The sequence below is a fragment of the Nanorana parkeri genome, unplaced genomic scaffold (assembly GCF_000935625.1).
Source record: "Nanorana parkeri isolate BGI_ZX_2015 unplaced genomic scaffold, ASM93562v1 scaffold384, whole genome shotgun sequence".
NCBI lineage: Eukaryota > Metazoa > Chordata > Amphibia > Anura > Dicroglossidae > Nanorana > Nanorana parkeri.
Window position 1 is genome coordinate 1,066,676 of NW_017306652.1, and position 18,250 is coordinate 1,084,925.

Here is an 18,250-nt window from a genome sequence, read left to right on the forward strand (position 1 = left end):
CAATAACCTTTAAAATGAACTAGTAAAAGGAAATACACAAAAGTAAGCAAAGGTGCTCAGACATAATACTGGCACTGTACTGCAACTGCTGATCAGGTTTAAATGTTTAGCAAAACCAAATATCTTTGCCATATCAAAAAGGAAAGGTCAGGGTAAAGGTGCCCATACACTGCCCGATTCTCGTACAAGAATTGCGCGAAATCCCGCGATCGTACGAGAATCGTGCAGTGTATGGAAGGCGTGCGACCGTTTCTACTGTACGGTCACACGTCTTCCGTCGAACCAGCAGGCTAGAAAAACCGCAGGGAATCGTACGATTCTCGGCGAGTTAGTGGCCTGCTGGTTCGACAACTGCCGAACGGGCCGGTGTGCGCACGCGCACACAGCCCGTTTGCAGTCATCTTAAGCCCGCCCCTCATTGCAGTAATCGTAAGCCCGCCCCTCAGGGGGGCGGGCTTGCGATGGGCAGATCGTACGTTTTTTTAATCACTTTACAACCATCGCAAGACTAAGGTCTTGCGATGGTTGTACAGTGTATGGCCACCTTAAGGGTTCATCGCTTGAGTGAATGAGCTGTAAGTGTGCTGTGCATACTTGCACATTAGGGCAAAAAAAACCCTGTTTACTTCCAATTTAAGCACACTGAATAATGAAATGGGGTGTTTAAAAAGATATCAATGTTTTGGCGAAAGTAAAACTTATTAATGTCGCACAGCAAGGATTAAGTGCTCGTTTTACCTAGGGAGCTCAAATAAAGATATACTCACCTGAACCTCAATCCCGGCTGGCTGTTAAGATGCCCATACACCTTGCGATTATCGTACGACATCTGCACTGCGTTGACATGAATGCCACAGTTATGCTATGACAGCCTATGTGCACATTAACATATAATGTACTGCACATTACCACATGTGAACACTGCAACAGTTTGAATCCGCCCTGAGAAAGATCCTTAAAGGAGAACTATGAGGTGAGTGCTTTTCACTCACCTCATAGTTCTAGCCGACCTGTCACAATGAGACTGTCACAGGTCGGCTCAGTAGATCAAGAAGTGAGCGAACACATACCGGCATTGGCTCACCTCTCGATCCTGTCACAGCTCTCTGCCGTGACAGGGGCGGGGCTGGATTCCCCCCTCCCCGCTCCGATCCGCCAGCGCTGACTAGCGGATCGGACGGGGCGGGTACAGCTGGCTTTGCCTCTAGATAGACAGAGCCAGCAGTCACGCAGCTGGGCGGATCCAGACATAATTGTTGGCTGAGGAAGCTAGTTTGTGTCCTCCCGTTACCCTAAGGAGAACTATGGGGAAAAGCCTTAACCCCATAGTTCTCCTTTAACTGCTTGAAGACCAGGTGTTTAGATCCCCTACCTGGCCAGGTCATTTTTCAGTGTTCAGCGCTGCAGTACTTTGACTGATATTTATTCCGTCATGCAACGCTGTACTGAAATGAATTTTATACCATTTTTTGGGGACCGATAGAGCTTTATTTTGGTGGTATTTAATCACCACTGCGGGTTTTATTTTTTACTATATTCAGGAGAAATTACTGAAACTTTTGAGAAAAATAAGTTTTGTTTTACATTATGCTATAAAACAACTAATATACCCGTTCACGCCTAGGCATATTGTCGCAGCTGATTCAGAGCGACAAAACGATCAACCCCAGGAATCCCATTCTTTTCTATGGCCGTTCACACCTTTGCGTTTTGTCGCAAGCAGAGAAACGCCTGTCGCGCAAACTAGTACATGAGCTACTTTGGGGCAGATTTCAGTGTGTTTTGCCCCCATAGACTCATTCACATGAATGTGCCAAAATCTGCTCACAAAAGTGCGCTCAAAAACAATGCACGTAAAGCACGCTTAATATGTTTTGCTTAGTTGTGAATACAGTCTTAGGGAGTTTACGCTAAAAAAAAAAAGACATGCTTAAGCCTTAGGGAGCTTAGAACATTAAACCTATTGGTTGCACACATGACATGATTTCATATGTACCAAAAAAGCATTTATGCACAATAATATCAGGCTATGCAGCAAGCAAAACCAGCATTTTTCCCAAATACATTTGGGGTAATTAATTAAATCTGAGATCAGCTGTGTTGCTTATGACCTTTCTTTTTTTTTTTAAAGTGACACTTTGCCTTCTGGGGAAGGAGCTTGGCAGACACAGCAGAAAAAGATATTGCTCTTGCCTTTACCCGAAGCAAATGTGCCAACCAATACTAATAAATACTGCTTCATAAGATCTACGTATCAAACACTGCATTCCAAATCCAGAAATCAAAGTCTGTATTCATAAGAGTTGGTAGATAGAAAGTCCCTCTGCGCTCCCCACAACGTTCCCGACCTATGCACAGTGGTGCTCGCAGTGATGACAATGGCTGGCGCCGTGCAGACACAAGGCAGAAGACAGGAATCACCAGCACTCAGTAATATCATTCAATATGTCCATTTATTCTGACAAATCGTCACAATGAAAAAAGCCAACATTTCGGGGCCACACAGGGTCCCTTCATCAGGGCAAAAAGATCTGACCTCATGTGGTCATTCATAAGAGAACGTGATAAATAAAGAAGAAAATACATAAAATAATACTATACAATTCTGTTAAGTTTATAGGGTGCCAAAAGAAGATTTCTACAGCAGCAGGAGACATGACAATATGACATTGGGGAAAAAGGAGAAACTGTGGTAATGAGATTTCAACATTTCTATCCAACCTAAATGTAAAAATGATTATTGAATGGACAGCTCCTTTAATTCCTGAAAAATGCAATGGTAGGCTAATACCAGCTAAAGTAAGAACTGGGAGCTTTTAGCATTTGGCTAGTGATGGTGAAACCTAACAGGATTATTCACAAAAGGGTGAAGAGTTTGGAGAAGGCAGGAGAAGGGAGCAATCTAGGACAAATTCTCAAATTCAGCTCACTTTCCAGTTCAGCTATGTTATTCTAGGATTGTTCACTTCTCCAAACTCGTCACTCTTTAGTGAATAACCCTGTGAATGTTCAAAGGAATACATAGGGCACAGTAAACCAGTCACACATCCAGGTAATTCAATCTGAGTTTAAAAGGAGAAACAACCATAACCAATGTTTACATTCAGTGGAAAATGAAAGTCCAAATGACAAAAGTTCCAGAGCTATAGGCAGCCGGAGTGATATAAACATTTGGGCATTACCTGAAAAAGTCAAACTTTGCCCTCCGTGTACCTACTGCCATCCCAGCCTGCCTTTTGGTCCTTTAATGTGATGGGCAGCTTTAACAACCAATAGGTAAACTTCAGAGGCAGAGTGGGCAGGACCAAGCTAGACATTTATAGGACAAATCAGAATATGTGCAATCTTTAGAACCATAGACGCCCTGATCTCTGAGTTTCTGTGGAACGGGAAGGCGCGCAAGATTAAACTGTCAGTTCTCCAACTGCCATGGGGGGGAGGGAGGATTGGCAGTTCCCAATTTTTACTGGTACTTTTTGGCGGGTCAGCTGATGTTTGCTCATAGGTGGCTTGCGGTGGGGGACCCCGACCCTGTGGTCACCCTGGAGGCTGCCTTGGTGGGGTCATATGAAGTGTTGAGACATTTGGTGTATCGGGGCCGACACTCTCCTTACCATCTATGAGATCTGTCATGAGGGCCTGGAATGCGACTCAGGTAGGGGCGCTGGGGTCTCGCCCGACTTTTTCTCCTCATACCCCGTTGTGGAGAAACCCTTCACTTAATCACTTTGCAACCATCTTAGACCCGGTGGCCTGGACCTCCAGGAAGATACTCACATTGAATGATATAGTTCGGGATGGGGGCCTCAGTTCCTTTGAGGATCTTAAGTCAGCATACGCATTGCCAAAAAGTCACTTCTTCTGCTATTTTCAATTGCGCCATGCCTTCTCTTCCCAGTTCCCTGGGGGCCGCCTATCACTTTCCCTCCCTGGGATGGAGTCCCTGCTTCGCACGGAGGAGCTGGTCAAACCCCTGTCTACCATATATAAATTGCTTTCGCATAGAGGGGGAGGGTCCCTAGAGAGGTGTAGAGGGGCCTGGATGAATGACTGCCCGGGATTGGAGCCAGGGGACGTTGAGGAGCTCAGGGGTACACCTATGACCACCCTGATTTCTGCAAGGGATAGATTGATCCAATACAAAGTTGTCCATCGTGCATATTACACACCGGCCAGACTTGCGGCTATGCGTTCCTCAGAATCTTCTAGATGCTGGAGATGCTCCTGTGAACCGGCAGACCCTCATTCATGTGCTATGGTCCTGTCCTAGAATTGAGAACTATTGGAGTGGGGTCATTGAGGTGGCCTCGAGACTATTGCAAACTCCCATTGATACAAATATTCAAATCTGCGTGCTGGGCCTCGTTGATGATCTTGTCCCGCACATCCCGCACACTGCTAACATACATGCTGTTCTATGCCAGGAAGCTCCACATTCTCCATTGGAGGAAACCAGAGCCACCTGGTCTGGGGGCTTGGAAATCACTGGTTAACGCATCATTACCACTTCATAAAGCTACTTATGCTAGCAGAGGGTGTCCTCGAAAGTTTGACAAAACCTGGGCAGTATAGATGGAGACCGGCATTACACTAACAAATTAGGTAAACACTCATGGGAATCGGCTCTGAGTTATTGGGTCCTATTGGGGGAGCCTCGCCTGTGGATTCTGACCTCCCAGAACAGACTGATGAGCTAAGTGTACAAAAACTGAATGGGGGACGAGAGTTGTGGGGTACTGTTATATACCGTTTCTGGGCTACTTGTGATTGATGTATACCATGCTGTACACCGGTTAGGAGGAAGTCTGGGATATCCATACACTGGATCTTCTTAACAGGGTGCGGGTGGACAGCGGAACGGATCTCATTCCTCTAAAAATCCTGTATATGTTGAGGGGGTGGGGAGGGTTCATGGTCGGAGCAATGTTAAGTACTGTATTGTATACTGTAAGCTATAACCAGCATATGTTATGCTGCACTGTTTACACTTGTAGTGTATTATCTGGGTGCTATGTTGGAGCCCAGACTGTTATGTCTAATCTGCAAAACTCAATAAAAAGATTAAAAAAACAAAATCAGAATCTGTGCAACATGCACAGTTCAATTGCCTAGACCTGGGTCAAGTTTCTTTTAGGTGTGAGTGCAAACACTTATTGTCGCAGCGACACGACAAAAAGCTTCCCCCCAAAAATCCCAACTATTCCTATGGCCTCTGTTCACACCTGAGCATTTTGTCACAATAAGCAAAACACCTGTCACTGGAAAAAGTACAAGCTTCTTTTTGGCAGATTACAGCTTGTTTTGTCCCCATAGAGTCAATAGGCAAAGTTTGCAAATGCGCATTGCAATTGGTCTTGCGCGTTTTTACACACATTTTTGCCATTTACATCAATGTGTCACAATCTGCTCATAAAAAGGCACAACTTATTGCATGTGCGTAAAAAAAAAAGCATGTGAAAACGATGTCGCCTAGGAGTGCATCAAGCCTTAAGGCTGCTCTTTCTAAATTTAAAACGGACCCGCCTTCATCCCCCTTCATTTTTCAATCCTTCCCACCTAAGCCAGTCAAACCTTTGAGAGCTCAATGGCTCCCGGATTACACTTACTGGTTCCCATGGCTGGGTTCACACCTAGGCGTATTGAATATGCGCGTTTGTCGCGCGATTCGCGGTAAAAAAACCAGCGAGACAGACGCGCGTTTCCGTGGGCTACTTGGCTGTATCCCAATGGAAACGCGAGACCAAAACGCCCCAAAGAAGTACATGTACTTCTTTGGGCGTAGGCCGTTTTGTATCGCGTTCGGACGGGCGGAAATACGGCAAGGTGTGAACCAGACCCATTGAATACAATGGGATTTAGATGTTTGAGCGTTTTGTAGAGCGTTCGTCGAGCGTTGAACGTGCTACAAAACATTCAGGTGTGAACCAGGCCTAAGTTCTACAATAATTTGCCTTTTACCTGAAGCTGAAAAGTTCACTCTAGCAATGAGGTTATAGAAATTGCAATAGAATAGAGGAACACTTGGTGGCAGTACAAGTACAGCAAAAAGCCTGTCAGAAAAATGTACACCTCTCCACGACTGAACAGTCTCTCAATAAAAACATTGAAATGCATTCTGTTACACCATTCAAAGCCATAGATAAAGTCCCGCCGCTATAAAAATAATGCAATGCAGGATTCGTGTCAGTGTTGCTAGAGCAAATGTAGAAATACATTGCCGCACTGCTTACCGGGAAGCCCCAAATTAAATAAGAGGGGGTGCTCGCAGTGACCGCGGATGGCGCTGCCAAACAGTACAAAATAAACAGAAAGAAAGGGAGGGAAGGAGCACAAATAACTGGTGCAGACTTTGTGGAGGTGAATAGACCAGGGAAAACAGTGAATCAGGTGAAGGCGGGTGGAAATGAGAAATGGGCTCTCACGTGTGATGAGATGGATAGGTACACAGGTGATGATCTCCTCGTGATGTCTGGTTGGGGTGACAGGTGGGTGTTCAGTGGGCAGAGGTGGATCCTTTGAAGAGGGTTCTTTTGGGATAATACGTACCATCCCAAAAGAACCCTCTTTTGGGATGGTATGTCCCTCAGTGTCTTCACATCTAATGCAAGTGTTCTCCTGGGGTGAGAACAGGCTAGTCTAGCAGCCAGGCAGGACAGAGGATCCAGTGAGTATTACTTCTTTATTTGCGCCCTTAGAGAAAAACAAGCACTTAACCCTTGTGGGGGTAGCTCTAATGCAAGGACTCATTTTTCTATAACCTGGGAGGTTCTGCTTTAAACTGTCCAGTAACAGTACAAGCTAACCACCGACACCCCGGGATGCCTGAAACGGCTTTACTAAACTCCAAATCCTCTTGCATTCACATGTGAAGCTCTTCAATCCCAACCACACACCATAACACAAGCCTGGACTTCTAGGTGAGGAAGCATATCCCACACACACCCCTTCCCCCATCCACAGCACAGTTCCTGGCTTATGTGGCTCTCTGGGGTGGGGGGTATAGCACTGGGCATTACTATTTAGGAAGATTGTGAATCCCAGTGGGATTGCTTTAAGAAAAGTGGAGAGGGGGAGAGGGTTAGATTGCCAGCCTCCCGTCTACTTTATAGTATATGAGCTTTTTCAAAATGAGCATTTTATTGAGATGCATTGCACTGAACTGTATAGTATAGGATGCCTTTCCTAAGCTATTCACATACATTCATTGGTTTATAGAAATCAAAAACATAAAACACAAAAAATGCATTTGTGTGTTTTCGTATTTCCAAATGCTGCTCTGCGATTACACTGCAACAACCTTACAGGGCTCCACTACATAAGATTGTTTATTGTTTGTGCACCTGAGATACGCCGTACTGACAACTGCTCCCTCTGTAACACACCAATTTCAAGGGAGGAAATAGTCGACATCGCTCATGTGCAATAAAATTGTCATTGTAGGTGAGCACTGAGGGCTCATTCACACCCAAAGCTGTGTTGTAATGTGGCCACTGGGGGGCGCTGTGGAGTACACAGTGCCGATGTGCGGTTTATTTTTCAACTTTGTGAACTGAACAAACGGGACGTAAGACAATTTGCCTTTTGTTGTGTTGTGACTGTCCTGGGCAAGACCACCCCATGCAGCCCTAGGCACCTGGTGTGAATGGGCCCTAAAGCTTTAAAGGAGCAGAAAGGTATACACTTCCATGTACTTCGAGCTGGCATGGGACACTGCAGCTGTCATGTGCTGGCTCTATAGATCGAGAGCTGAGTGATCATGTCACCACTTAAAATTAGGCCACTGAAATCACCACATATAATTATATAAAATCAATTAAATCAAGGAGAGACACTTATGTCCAGTACCTGACACCTGAGGAGACCTCCTTCCACATGATCCTGACAGGCGTTCAAATCAAATGTCTATGGGTAACTTTATATAGAACTGAATATGCAAAACTCCCATTTCGTCATGGGATCAAAGCCCTTGATTCAGACTAATCAGCTATGATACCCTCATTAATATTTTTCCACATGTGTTTGGCTGTTAGAAACATGGGATCGCCATGAAGAAAGGGTTGTCGCTATGCTTCAGTTTGCCTATTAAGCTTTCCTTTCAAGAGGAGCTGTGCCCACCAATTTAATGCCTCTCAAAACAGTTATGCATGCCAACTGTTAAGATTGCCAGTGCGCTTATTTCAGCTCACAAACTTTCAAGCCCTCAAATGGCTGGTGTCATAGCTGATCCAATGTGCAGCACTGTGGCAACTGCAATCCAGTCTATGATGGCCCCTTCCTTGGCTGTAAGAGCTGCTGTAGTTCCACTTAAAATATTTGTTGTAAAAGCTGTCAGACAACTAATGTCCTAACTAACCCATCCTAACTAACCCTAAATGTAACTCTTGTAACTGGGTTCCACAGCTCTATATCCCTTTATAGTTTTGTACCCTCTCAATGCCTTAAAATACTTCCCACTCCGTAACATATATACATAATACTACTCTGGTATTCTATGCTGGCAGAGCTAGGTAATAGCAACACCCCTCAGGACACAGTCCTCACACAGACTTGCATTGCAGAGGAAGAGAAAGAAGCTTCAGACTAGGTCTGTTTCTGAGTGCTGATTACTAGGGGCACTGGGCCTAAGTGGACTCATATGTAGACACTCGGCACATCTGCTGTAATAGTAAAGTGGAGGCAAGACGATACAATTGGAGGCTGTAATACAAATAAATATACTGTCAGAAGTTTTATGAATTGAGTTGAGCATTGGAAATGTAGACTAGACTATGCCAAGTGGAAAGCAACCCAAGTAGCTTTCCAGTCTGTTGCTACACTGCACCTAAGTATTTAGACTTTTGGAAGAAGTCAGCACTAAGGACAGCTCTTAGCTGTTCCCACAATGCAATGCACAGCCTCAACACCTTATAGTCATGATCCACACAGCACTATAAAATGTGCTGAAGGTTTTACTACGCTACCCTGAAGCACTAGGCTAAAAAGTCAGTTAACCCTTTCCAGAGCAGTTTTTCCCCTTTTTTGCACGTTAAAATGCACATTTTAGGCCTGAGGATTGCCCCCAGGTTTATATTTTTTGAAAGCAGAGATCCAGGAGAATAAAATGGTCGCAGTTGCAAAACTTTTGTCACTTGCTATTAATGCAATGGTTTATCAAACCCTAATTTTCAGTAAAAAATACACTAAAGTGACACTAAACACATTCAAGTACCTCAAGATACATTTTAAATAATAGATATTTGTATCACTCGGCTGTAGATCCTCAAATCATCTCTGAATTGGTGCTGACACTGTCCTTCCTTCTGGAGAATGGCTACTTTTGTTCCCCATGATCCCTGTGTGTGTTGTAAAGTAGCCATCCCTCCAAGCTCACTCCTGTGATAGACTACAGTCTCACGTTTAGTTTACTAATCACAGGAGCGAGCTTGGAGCGGTGGCTACTTTACAACACACACAGGGATCATGGAAAATAAAAGTAGCCCCCCTCCAGAAGGAAGGACGGTGTCAGCATGAATTCAAATATGATATGAGGGTCTACAACTGAGTGATAATTCCCGAGTTTAGTGTCACTTTAATTTTACAGCACACAAACACAATATATTATCCTATTTTTAATAAAATATAAGAAATTAGGTTGTTTTGAGTAGACAGATACCAAACATGTCAAGCCCTAAAATTGCACGCGACCATGAAGCAACAACAAACTATGACACCCAAAATTGTCCATAAGCTATGCTTGAATGATGGCCCTAGAATTATTGCTCACACTTTGGCGTGTGTGGCGAGACCCAGAGTGTGTTGCAGGCTGTAGAAGTGATCGGGTGGCTGTAAATCACTTCAAGTGAAAAGCCAACAGCAGGCATGTAAACAACCTCAAGGCTACAACAGCAACCAGGAGTCCATTGACAGATCTCTGCTGCTGGCGTTGTAAGCCTTGCGGCGGTGGCAGCGAAAGAGTTGCATCAACCAAAAGTGGTCTAGTCTACATTTAAAAGGTTAGCTGTCTGGGATATGGAGAATAATGGGTTTGCTTTCATAGCTCTAAAATGTTATCAGGACAATAAATATAAAAATAAGTGGTTATTCTGTGCGTAAAGGATTTAAATATCTGCAAGCATGTACAAAAATAGATTTATGTTCACAGAGGAACCAGTTGCATTGTAATACTAAAGCAGCATCTTCATAAAATACAATCTCTATCTTGCATTACCAAAGTTCAGTGCATTGTTTGCTGCTCGGCTACGTCTCCCATCTCTGCTTCTCTTGGTGCAGATAGGAGCACAATATCGAGTCCACAGGAAGGCTGCACCTGTTAACTATTCCCAGGAGAAGAGTTTTCCTTTAAATGAATGGCTGCATGGGATGCGTTTAAATGAGGCTGCTTGTCGAGAACCTCATAATAGAGAAAATAAAACACTGGCGTGACTACTCCAACAATCACCATGATGACAACAGCTGTCCACCAGCCTAAACCCCAGTCGGCTCCATAATAGGGGTCTTTCGGTTTGGCCACTATGAAATCAGGTTCAAAATGGGGATCGGGGCTTAAAGCAGAAACCACTTCATGCAGGTTCTCTTTTGTCGCGTCTGTGGACTTTACAATCTGCTTGATATCTCGGTCAACTTCTTGTAGAAAACTGTTGGCGGTCTCTAAAGGTATTGCCTGGAATAAGAAGCTGTCCTGCTGGTCTTCTGATGGCTGGCCAGGCAGAGTCCTGGATTGCTTTCCCTTTGGGGAAAACGATGTGTCGGTCAGTAAACTGAAACGCTTCACAGGAATTTTTATTGTCCTCAATGCGAAAAAGTCCTGTTCATTAATGAGGTTGTTGGCTCGTTTCAGATCTGCAACCTGTAGAGATAGAGAATATACTGTAGAAGTTAATACATGTATGAGAAATGAGAACATTTGTCATTTTTCTTCCTACAAATCACCTGGAGGGAAACATTTTTCAATTAGAATTCCGCTAAGCACCAACCCCAATGTGACCGCAGAAAAAGGTTTTGGCAGGTGAAAAGGTCTATGGCAGGGGTAGGCAACCTCTGTATTCCCGCAGTGGTGGAACTACAATTCCTATAATGCAATGCCTCATGGGACTGGTAGTTCCACAAAAGCTGGAATGCCAAGACTGCCTACCACAGGTCTCTAGGATTCCCGAAACCTCAAAGCTAAACGCTGGACACAAATAATTTAATCTCAATACATTCTTTAACAGCAATAAAGCATATAAATCCACCTTGGAGTGCATCTTCACCATGCTATATGCAGTCTTTGCATAGAGCCGAACTGTGGGTGGGACCAATGAGATCGACCCACTACAGGCACTCTGCAAAACAAATGACATGGAGACAGATACAAGACCAGTCACCCTGCACAAGGAGAGAGCACAGCAGTGACTGGTCTTTATTACAGGAAGTTTCTGCACAAAGACAAAGTACAGGAGTTGTTTCATGCTGGTGCACAGTCAGAATACACATGCCTCTTGCATTATTGGAGCTAGCATGTGTTATTAACTCGCCCAGAGAGGTGTTAAAACAGAATTGTATGTGGCAGACAATAGATGTCTCGCCTCCCCCATGTAAAAATGGAGACGTTTGAAAAGAGGGGGGGTGTGAGACATCCATTGTCTGCCACATATAATTCGGCAAATGCAATCAACACCTTACCTCCATGAGGTCCCTGACCCTATGCTGGTTATGATTAACAGATTATGTTGATGGCGCAACATTCACCACATTTATTCCCAGAGAATTTTAGTAATTTTGGACTGAGAAAGCTAGTCGGATTATTATTATTATTCAGGATTTATATAGTGTCAACAGTTTGACAGTTTGCACAGCGCTTGGCCAGTGAAACATCTTCAAGAAAAATACAGCAAGTTCAGCTGTCTTGATCTATTGTTTACAGATATACCATGATCTGAATGAATGAGAATCTTCACAGACATATTGGTTAAAGCAACTCCTCCTTCATGTCAAAGCTATCACTGGTAAGCACAGGCCATCCGTCCCCACTCCTCTGAGCTCTTTGCTGTGAGGCCTTCCAAGAGCCACATAGCTTCTTCTCCAAACACCTCCTAGCTTGGCTCTGCTTCTTTCATGCGCAGACAGCACAACCTTCTTTTACACAGAAAGGCCACTCAGTTTTTCTTCCAACAGTAGATTGCCAGTTCATAGGAATCAATGGAGACTGTGGTGCACATGTGTGGAAGAAGCAGAACCCAGGCCGGGGATTTTTGGAGAACAGGCTGTGTAGCACATGTACATCTATTCTTTATGCACATGATCATCAGAACACAACAGTTTTTGTAATACTTTAAAATGAAATGTAGAAATAAGGAAGTGCTTACAGTACAGCAATGTTGGAGGGCTATCGAATTTAAGGTGTCCCCTTCTCCAATGTCTTTGCTGATAAAAATGATGTCATCGAGGCGCTCTTTGGATGTGCTCCTTCTAGTCTTCTCCCTCCCTCGTGGCCGCAGTTCATACTCCTCGGCATCCTCCTCTGATAAGTCATTCTCTGAATTGCCCATAGGTGCAAAGTGATAGCTATGACCTAGTGTTGTGGAGGACACAGCTGCTGGTTTCAGGTAACTGCGGGAAGGGTGCTTGCCACTCATTATGACAGTAACTGCTGGAGAGATATAAATTTACAGAGTGAATACACACCACAGAAACTGTACACACAAGATAAACTTATTTGCTCATAAATGGAGAAGTGGTACCCATAACAAAACTGCCAAATATCACCTTTTAAAAGGTTAAAGCATAACAGTTAATCAGGATTTTGCACATAGGAGTTATTGCACAGTATACTTTGCCTTAAAGGAGAACTATGAGGTGAGTGCTTTTCACTCACCTCAGAGTTCTAGCCGACCTGTGACAATGAGACTGTCACAGGTCGGCTCAGCAGATCGGGAAGTGAGCGAACACATACCGGCGTTAGCTCACTTCTCGATCCTGTCACGGCACTCTGCCGTGACAGGGGAGGGACTGGATTCCCCCCTCCCCGCTCCGATCTGCCAGCGCTGACTGGCGGAACGGACGGGGGAGGGGGCGCACGCAGCTGGGCGGATCCAGACATAATTGTCGGGATCCACTTCAGCTGCGGCGTCTCAGTATACTGCGAGCTGTAGCTCGTGGTATACTGAGCTTAGGGTGACGGGAGGACGCTAGTTTGTGTCCTCCCGTTACCCTAAGGAGAACTATGGGGAAAAGCCCTAACCCCATAGTTCTCTTTTAAAGAATATAGACCACTTCAAAATATTTTGCTCTGAAATAAAATATGTCATTTCTACAGAATTAATGGAGCCTGAGGCCATTTGCTTTGTGATTGGCCAGGAGGAGAGAGCGACTGAGATGCAACTGCAGCGCTAAAGTCTATGAGACCTGCAAAACTTACATCTAAAGGCGGGTATGGAAGTTCAGTGGGAGCTGGGAAGATTGCTGTGTTTGGAGCTGGGCTTTAATGTCATTTTCAATCTCTTAAATCTGCAGCTTTCACTAAAATAATACCTGGATGATCCTGCCATGAAGGTCCTTGTTCAGGCGCTTCCTGTTATGGGATCACCAGTCTTCAATTGTGCCCCTGATGGACACTACAAGTGGCCGTGCCGTCACACATTGAACAGGCATATTCAGAAAGTCAGTCCAGAACAATGATGAACAATTGACACTGAAGCAAGTATGTATAGTACACAGGAAGTGGCTGAAGATCAGCAGCACCAAGATGCAGTGGCTTAAATGGGTACCACATCCGCCGATTTGTATAGATTGGTTACAAGGAAAATAATTGGATTTTATAAGGGTACCAAGTGATAGATTTTAAGTAACATTTTGGTCTGTTCGCCTACAAAGATGGCTTTTGTATTGCCAATATAACAAAATCTAATTGACACTATGGTTGTTGTGTTTCCTTGATTGTATACAATTTTTATACACACTGATCAGCCATAACATTATGAACACTGAGAGGTGAAGTGAATAGCATTGATTATCTGGTTACAATGGCCTGGAAGTGGGTGGCATATATTAGGCAGCAAGTGAACATTTTGTACCTGAAGTTGAAGAAAAAACAGGCAAGCATAAGGATTTGAGGGACTTTGAGAAGGACCAAATTGTGATGGCTAGACAATTGGGTCAGAGCAACTCCAAAACCACAGCTCTGGTGGGATGTTCCCAGTCTGCAGTGGTCAGGATCTAATAAAAGTGGTCCAAGGAAGGAAAACCGGTGACAGGGTCATGGACAGCCAAGGCTCTTTGATGCACGTGGGGAGCGCAGGCTGGCTTGTGTAGTCTGATTTAATAGAAGAGCTACTGTAGCTCAAATTGCTGTAAAAGCAAATGCTGGTTCTGATAGAAAGCTGTCTGAACACACAATGCTTCGCAGTTTGTTGGTTAATGGGCTGCATAGCCGCAGACTGGTCAGAATGCCCATGCTGAGCCATGTCCACCGCCAAAAGCACCTGCAATGTGAGCATCAGAAGTGGACCACAGACCAATGACAGAAGGTGGCCTGGTCTGATGAATCACATTTTCTTTTACATCATGTGGATGGCCGGGGCCGTGTGCATCGCTTGCTTTGGGAATAGATGGCACCAGGATGCACTATGGGAAGAAGGGCTGGTGTAGAAAGTAATGCTCTGGGAAATGTTCCCGCTGGGAGACCTTGGGTCCTGCCATTGATGTGGATGTTATTTTGATATGTACCACCTTCCTAAACATTGTTGCTGACCAAGTACACCCCTTCATGGAAATTATATTACCTGATGGCAGTGGCCTCTTTCACCAGGATAATGTGTACTGCCACATGCAAAAATGGTTCAGAAAGGAACACAACATTGAGTTCTATGCGTTGAGAATCTGTGAGATGTGCTGGAAAGACAAGTCTGATCTATGGAGGCCCCATCTCACAACTTACAGGACTTAACCCTTTTGTATGGCATAGGGCAGAACACAACAGATTGCAGCTGGCCAAGTCAGTATGTCATACGTCAGTGGCTTTTAATTTTCTGCTATAAGCTCATGGTCGATTTAGCGCCCATGAACTTACACCAGACGGGTTCCCCTGGCGGTCCCCTGTAAATGAATAGCTCTCATCAGCAGCTGAAAAGTCACTGATGACAGCTATTTAAAAAAATTCTGGGCACCCCCCCGCGCCGACAACGCTGCTGACGGCTGCCGCAATCTGCAGCCTCTACTACCCACCTGGAGCCGCTCCAGGCTGGGATCTATTTCTCTTCGGATCCCGCTGCTCTCCCCCATCTGTATGGGCTGAGGCAGCAGGAATCCGAGGAGCTGAAGCTGGCAGAGGGGCGGAGGAAGGAGCCGCTTGTCAGGATGGCCAAGTGGGAGAAGAGAGGAGCCGGTGGTAAGTGGAGAGAAGAGAGCAGAGCAGTGTCATGCTGTCAGTTTCAGGATGACAGTGGCTCTCTGCGTGGCTGAGCGGAGGATCGGTAAATATGTGTGATATTCACCGATCCTCTGTGTGCAGCACAAACACTGGAGTGATCGCTGATCACTCCAGTGTTTGCAAACAACTGGGGACACATACAACTGGGGACACAGTGTTCGTAAACAACTGGGGACACATAGTACTGTGTCCCCAGTTGTGAACAGGAAGTGTTTTACATCACTTCCTGTTCATTCTTGAGTTTCTGAATTGGGAGAAGAAGCTCATTACAGAGGCTTCTACCCATCCATAACTAGTTGATAGTAAATATTTACTATTCCCAGTTTGTGAATGAATGGGAAGCCTCTGTACTGAGTGCTTTCCATTCATTCAGAACAGAGGCTGCAGGCTCTGTGTCCTCAATTTCTATTTCAAAAGGGAAATGTCAGGGGTCGGTTTAGACCCCTTTTATTTCCCCGAAGCCCCCAACAGTAAAACAAATAATTAAATGAATAAATAATAAAAAAAATAAACACACAGCCCCCTCTCCCCACCACACACAGATAACCTACAGGTGCACCATATTGTGGTGTACACCATGTACATGCGCTGCATTATTAGAACATATCGCAGTGCTTGATTTTTTTTCTTTTTAAAATAGCATCAATTTAACTGTGTTCCCCTGACTACCTTACCCTCAGATAGGAGAATGTTGACCTGCTCCTGATGGGGAAACCTTATCCCATCTCCTCCCTGCCTTTCCTGTTTCCCCACCCTTTTTAGGTATATGCCCTACTACCATCTCTCTCTCTTTAGTGACCTAGTAACTACTGGCCCATTTATGCCGTATCCCCCTTTTTTTTTTTCTTTCCTTTTCCATCACTTAACCCTTTACCCACACAACCTACTCACATTCACTTGCCTAACACTGTGTTTTTTCTTCTTTTGTTCAGGTTTGTTTTGTTGTGCACACTAAAGTTTTAAAAACGACATCTCTTATGCATGCTATTGACAGGATGTCGTTTCACTTAGGGATAGAAGTCCCTCCCCACACCTCCCTCGGATCCACAGATGCGCTTATAAGCACTTGGACACTTATATGTCCCCCTCTTGAGATACTTACGGGTCACTGACTAGCTGAGCAGGGGGAACACCCTCCCCTTATTTTTTTCAACGCTTTAACACCGTCACCGTAAAGAATTTATAAAAAAAAATTAACTGTGTGGCAGCATGTCACAAAGCATTATGACGCATTGCCGTGTGTTGTGCAACGCTGTGTTGCGATTAAATTTACGCCTGTATCATTTTATCACAACACGCACTAACACAGCGCACAAACGATTTTTAACATAAGTTGCTTATTTACAGTTTTGCGTTTCTTGATTTTTTTACCTTTTCAATTTAAAATTTACAAATATTTGTTATTTATTAACTCAATACAGTTTTATCTTTTAGATTTAGTCGCAAAAGTATTTTATTTTGTGCACCGATACTGATTTTAGTGTGCTTTTATCGGTTTAACATTAATTTGACAAACATATGCGCAATTATCACAGGACCTACAAAATTAATAGCATCATCTTTTTATTCTAACGGGCCTGTGCATTCAGAAAATATATGGTTTGGGGGTCTTTTACAAACTCTAAAAGCTGCAGTTGAAAATAAAAATAAAAAGTTGGTGAGAAATGCCAAAAATGGTGTGGCCTGCTGAGGTTAAAAACGTTTCGGAGGACTTGGCAAGGAAAAGGTTAAAGGATCTGCTACTGATGACTTGGTGTCAGATACCAAAGCATACTTTCAGAGGTCTTGTGGAGTCCATGCCACGTCGGGTCAGAGGGCAACAAAAGAGGGACCAACTCATTATTGGGCAGGTGGTCATAATGCTATGGTTGCTCGGTGTGTGTATGTGCGTATATATTGGAGGTGCACCGAAATAGAAATGTAAAAACCAAAATACAAAAAAATTGTCAGGCCGAAACCAAAAATCTTTTTATTTTTTTCAATTTTTTAAAATATTTTGTTTTTATTATAAACATTTTAATTTTTTTATAATTATTTATTTTTAACTTTGCTTTTAGGGGCTTCAGGGAAATATTCGGGGTCTAAACCCCCGATATTTCCCTTTTAAAATAGAAAAAGAGATTGAGGACGCAGAGTCCTCAATCTCTTTTTCTGTATCCCCCGTTATCAATGAACAGGAATCCTCTATACTAAGTGTTCCTGTTCATTGATAACATGAGGACAGAGTGTGTTTACTATAACTACAATGATGAATGAACAGGAGGTGATGTAGATCACTTCCCATTCATTCATAATTGAGGATATAGTACACATATCATGTCCTCAATTATCTACAAACACTCAGTGATCACTGATCACCGACTGCTTGTACCCGCTCTCCATCCTGACAGCTGTCACAGGAGGCTGAGCGAGCGGTGTAGGGAGGAGAGCTCAGCCTCCTATGACAGCGCGGCCTGACTCCGCCCACACACCGCTCTGCCGGACTGTGATAGGAGGCTGAGCGGTGTGGGAGGAGAGACACCGCCGCTCACAGTGCTCTACTCCCGCAGCGCTCGGCCCCCTGTGACAGTTTCTCTCCCCCCCCGCTGGGACACAGAGCAGAGCCCAGCGGGGAGGAAAGAAAGCAGGGATGCACCGATGTATCGGCAGGAAAATGGCACTTTCGGCTTTTAGCCAAAAGTGCCATTTTCGGCAGATGTGTTTTTTGGCGGCCGATATATCGGTGCATCCCTAGTGTGTGTGTGTGTATATATATATATATATTATTTATTACACACACACATATATATTTTGGCCTAATATTGAATAAAAAAAAATAATAATATTTTTAAAAACATTTAAAAT

The 18,250-nt window shown here is 44.2% G+C and overlaps 1 protein-coding gene across 1 annotated transcript in view; it reads right to left on the reverse strand.

Annotated features, from left to right (window-relative positions):
* Positions 1-10,013: 10,013 nt before the first annotated feature.
* The window catches only part of LYSMD3 (LysM domain containing 3), a 12,074-nt gene continuing 3,837 nt past the window's right edge, over positions 10,014-18,250 (reverse strand). Inside the window, exons 2-3 of the mRNA XM_018559235.1 lie at positions 12,345-12,628; positions 10,014-10,846 (exon numbers count right to left, since the gene is read on the reverse strand). Coding sequence (XP_018414737.1) covers positions 10,310-10,846; positions 12,345-12,614 — 807 coding nt within the window. The 5' untranslated portion in view covers positions 12,615-12,628 and the 3' untranslated portion in view covers positions 10,014-10,309. The remainder of the gene's footprint in view (positions 10,847-12,344; positions 12,629-18,250) is intronic.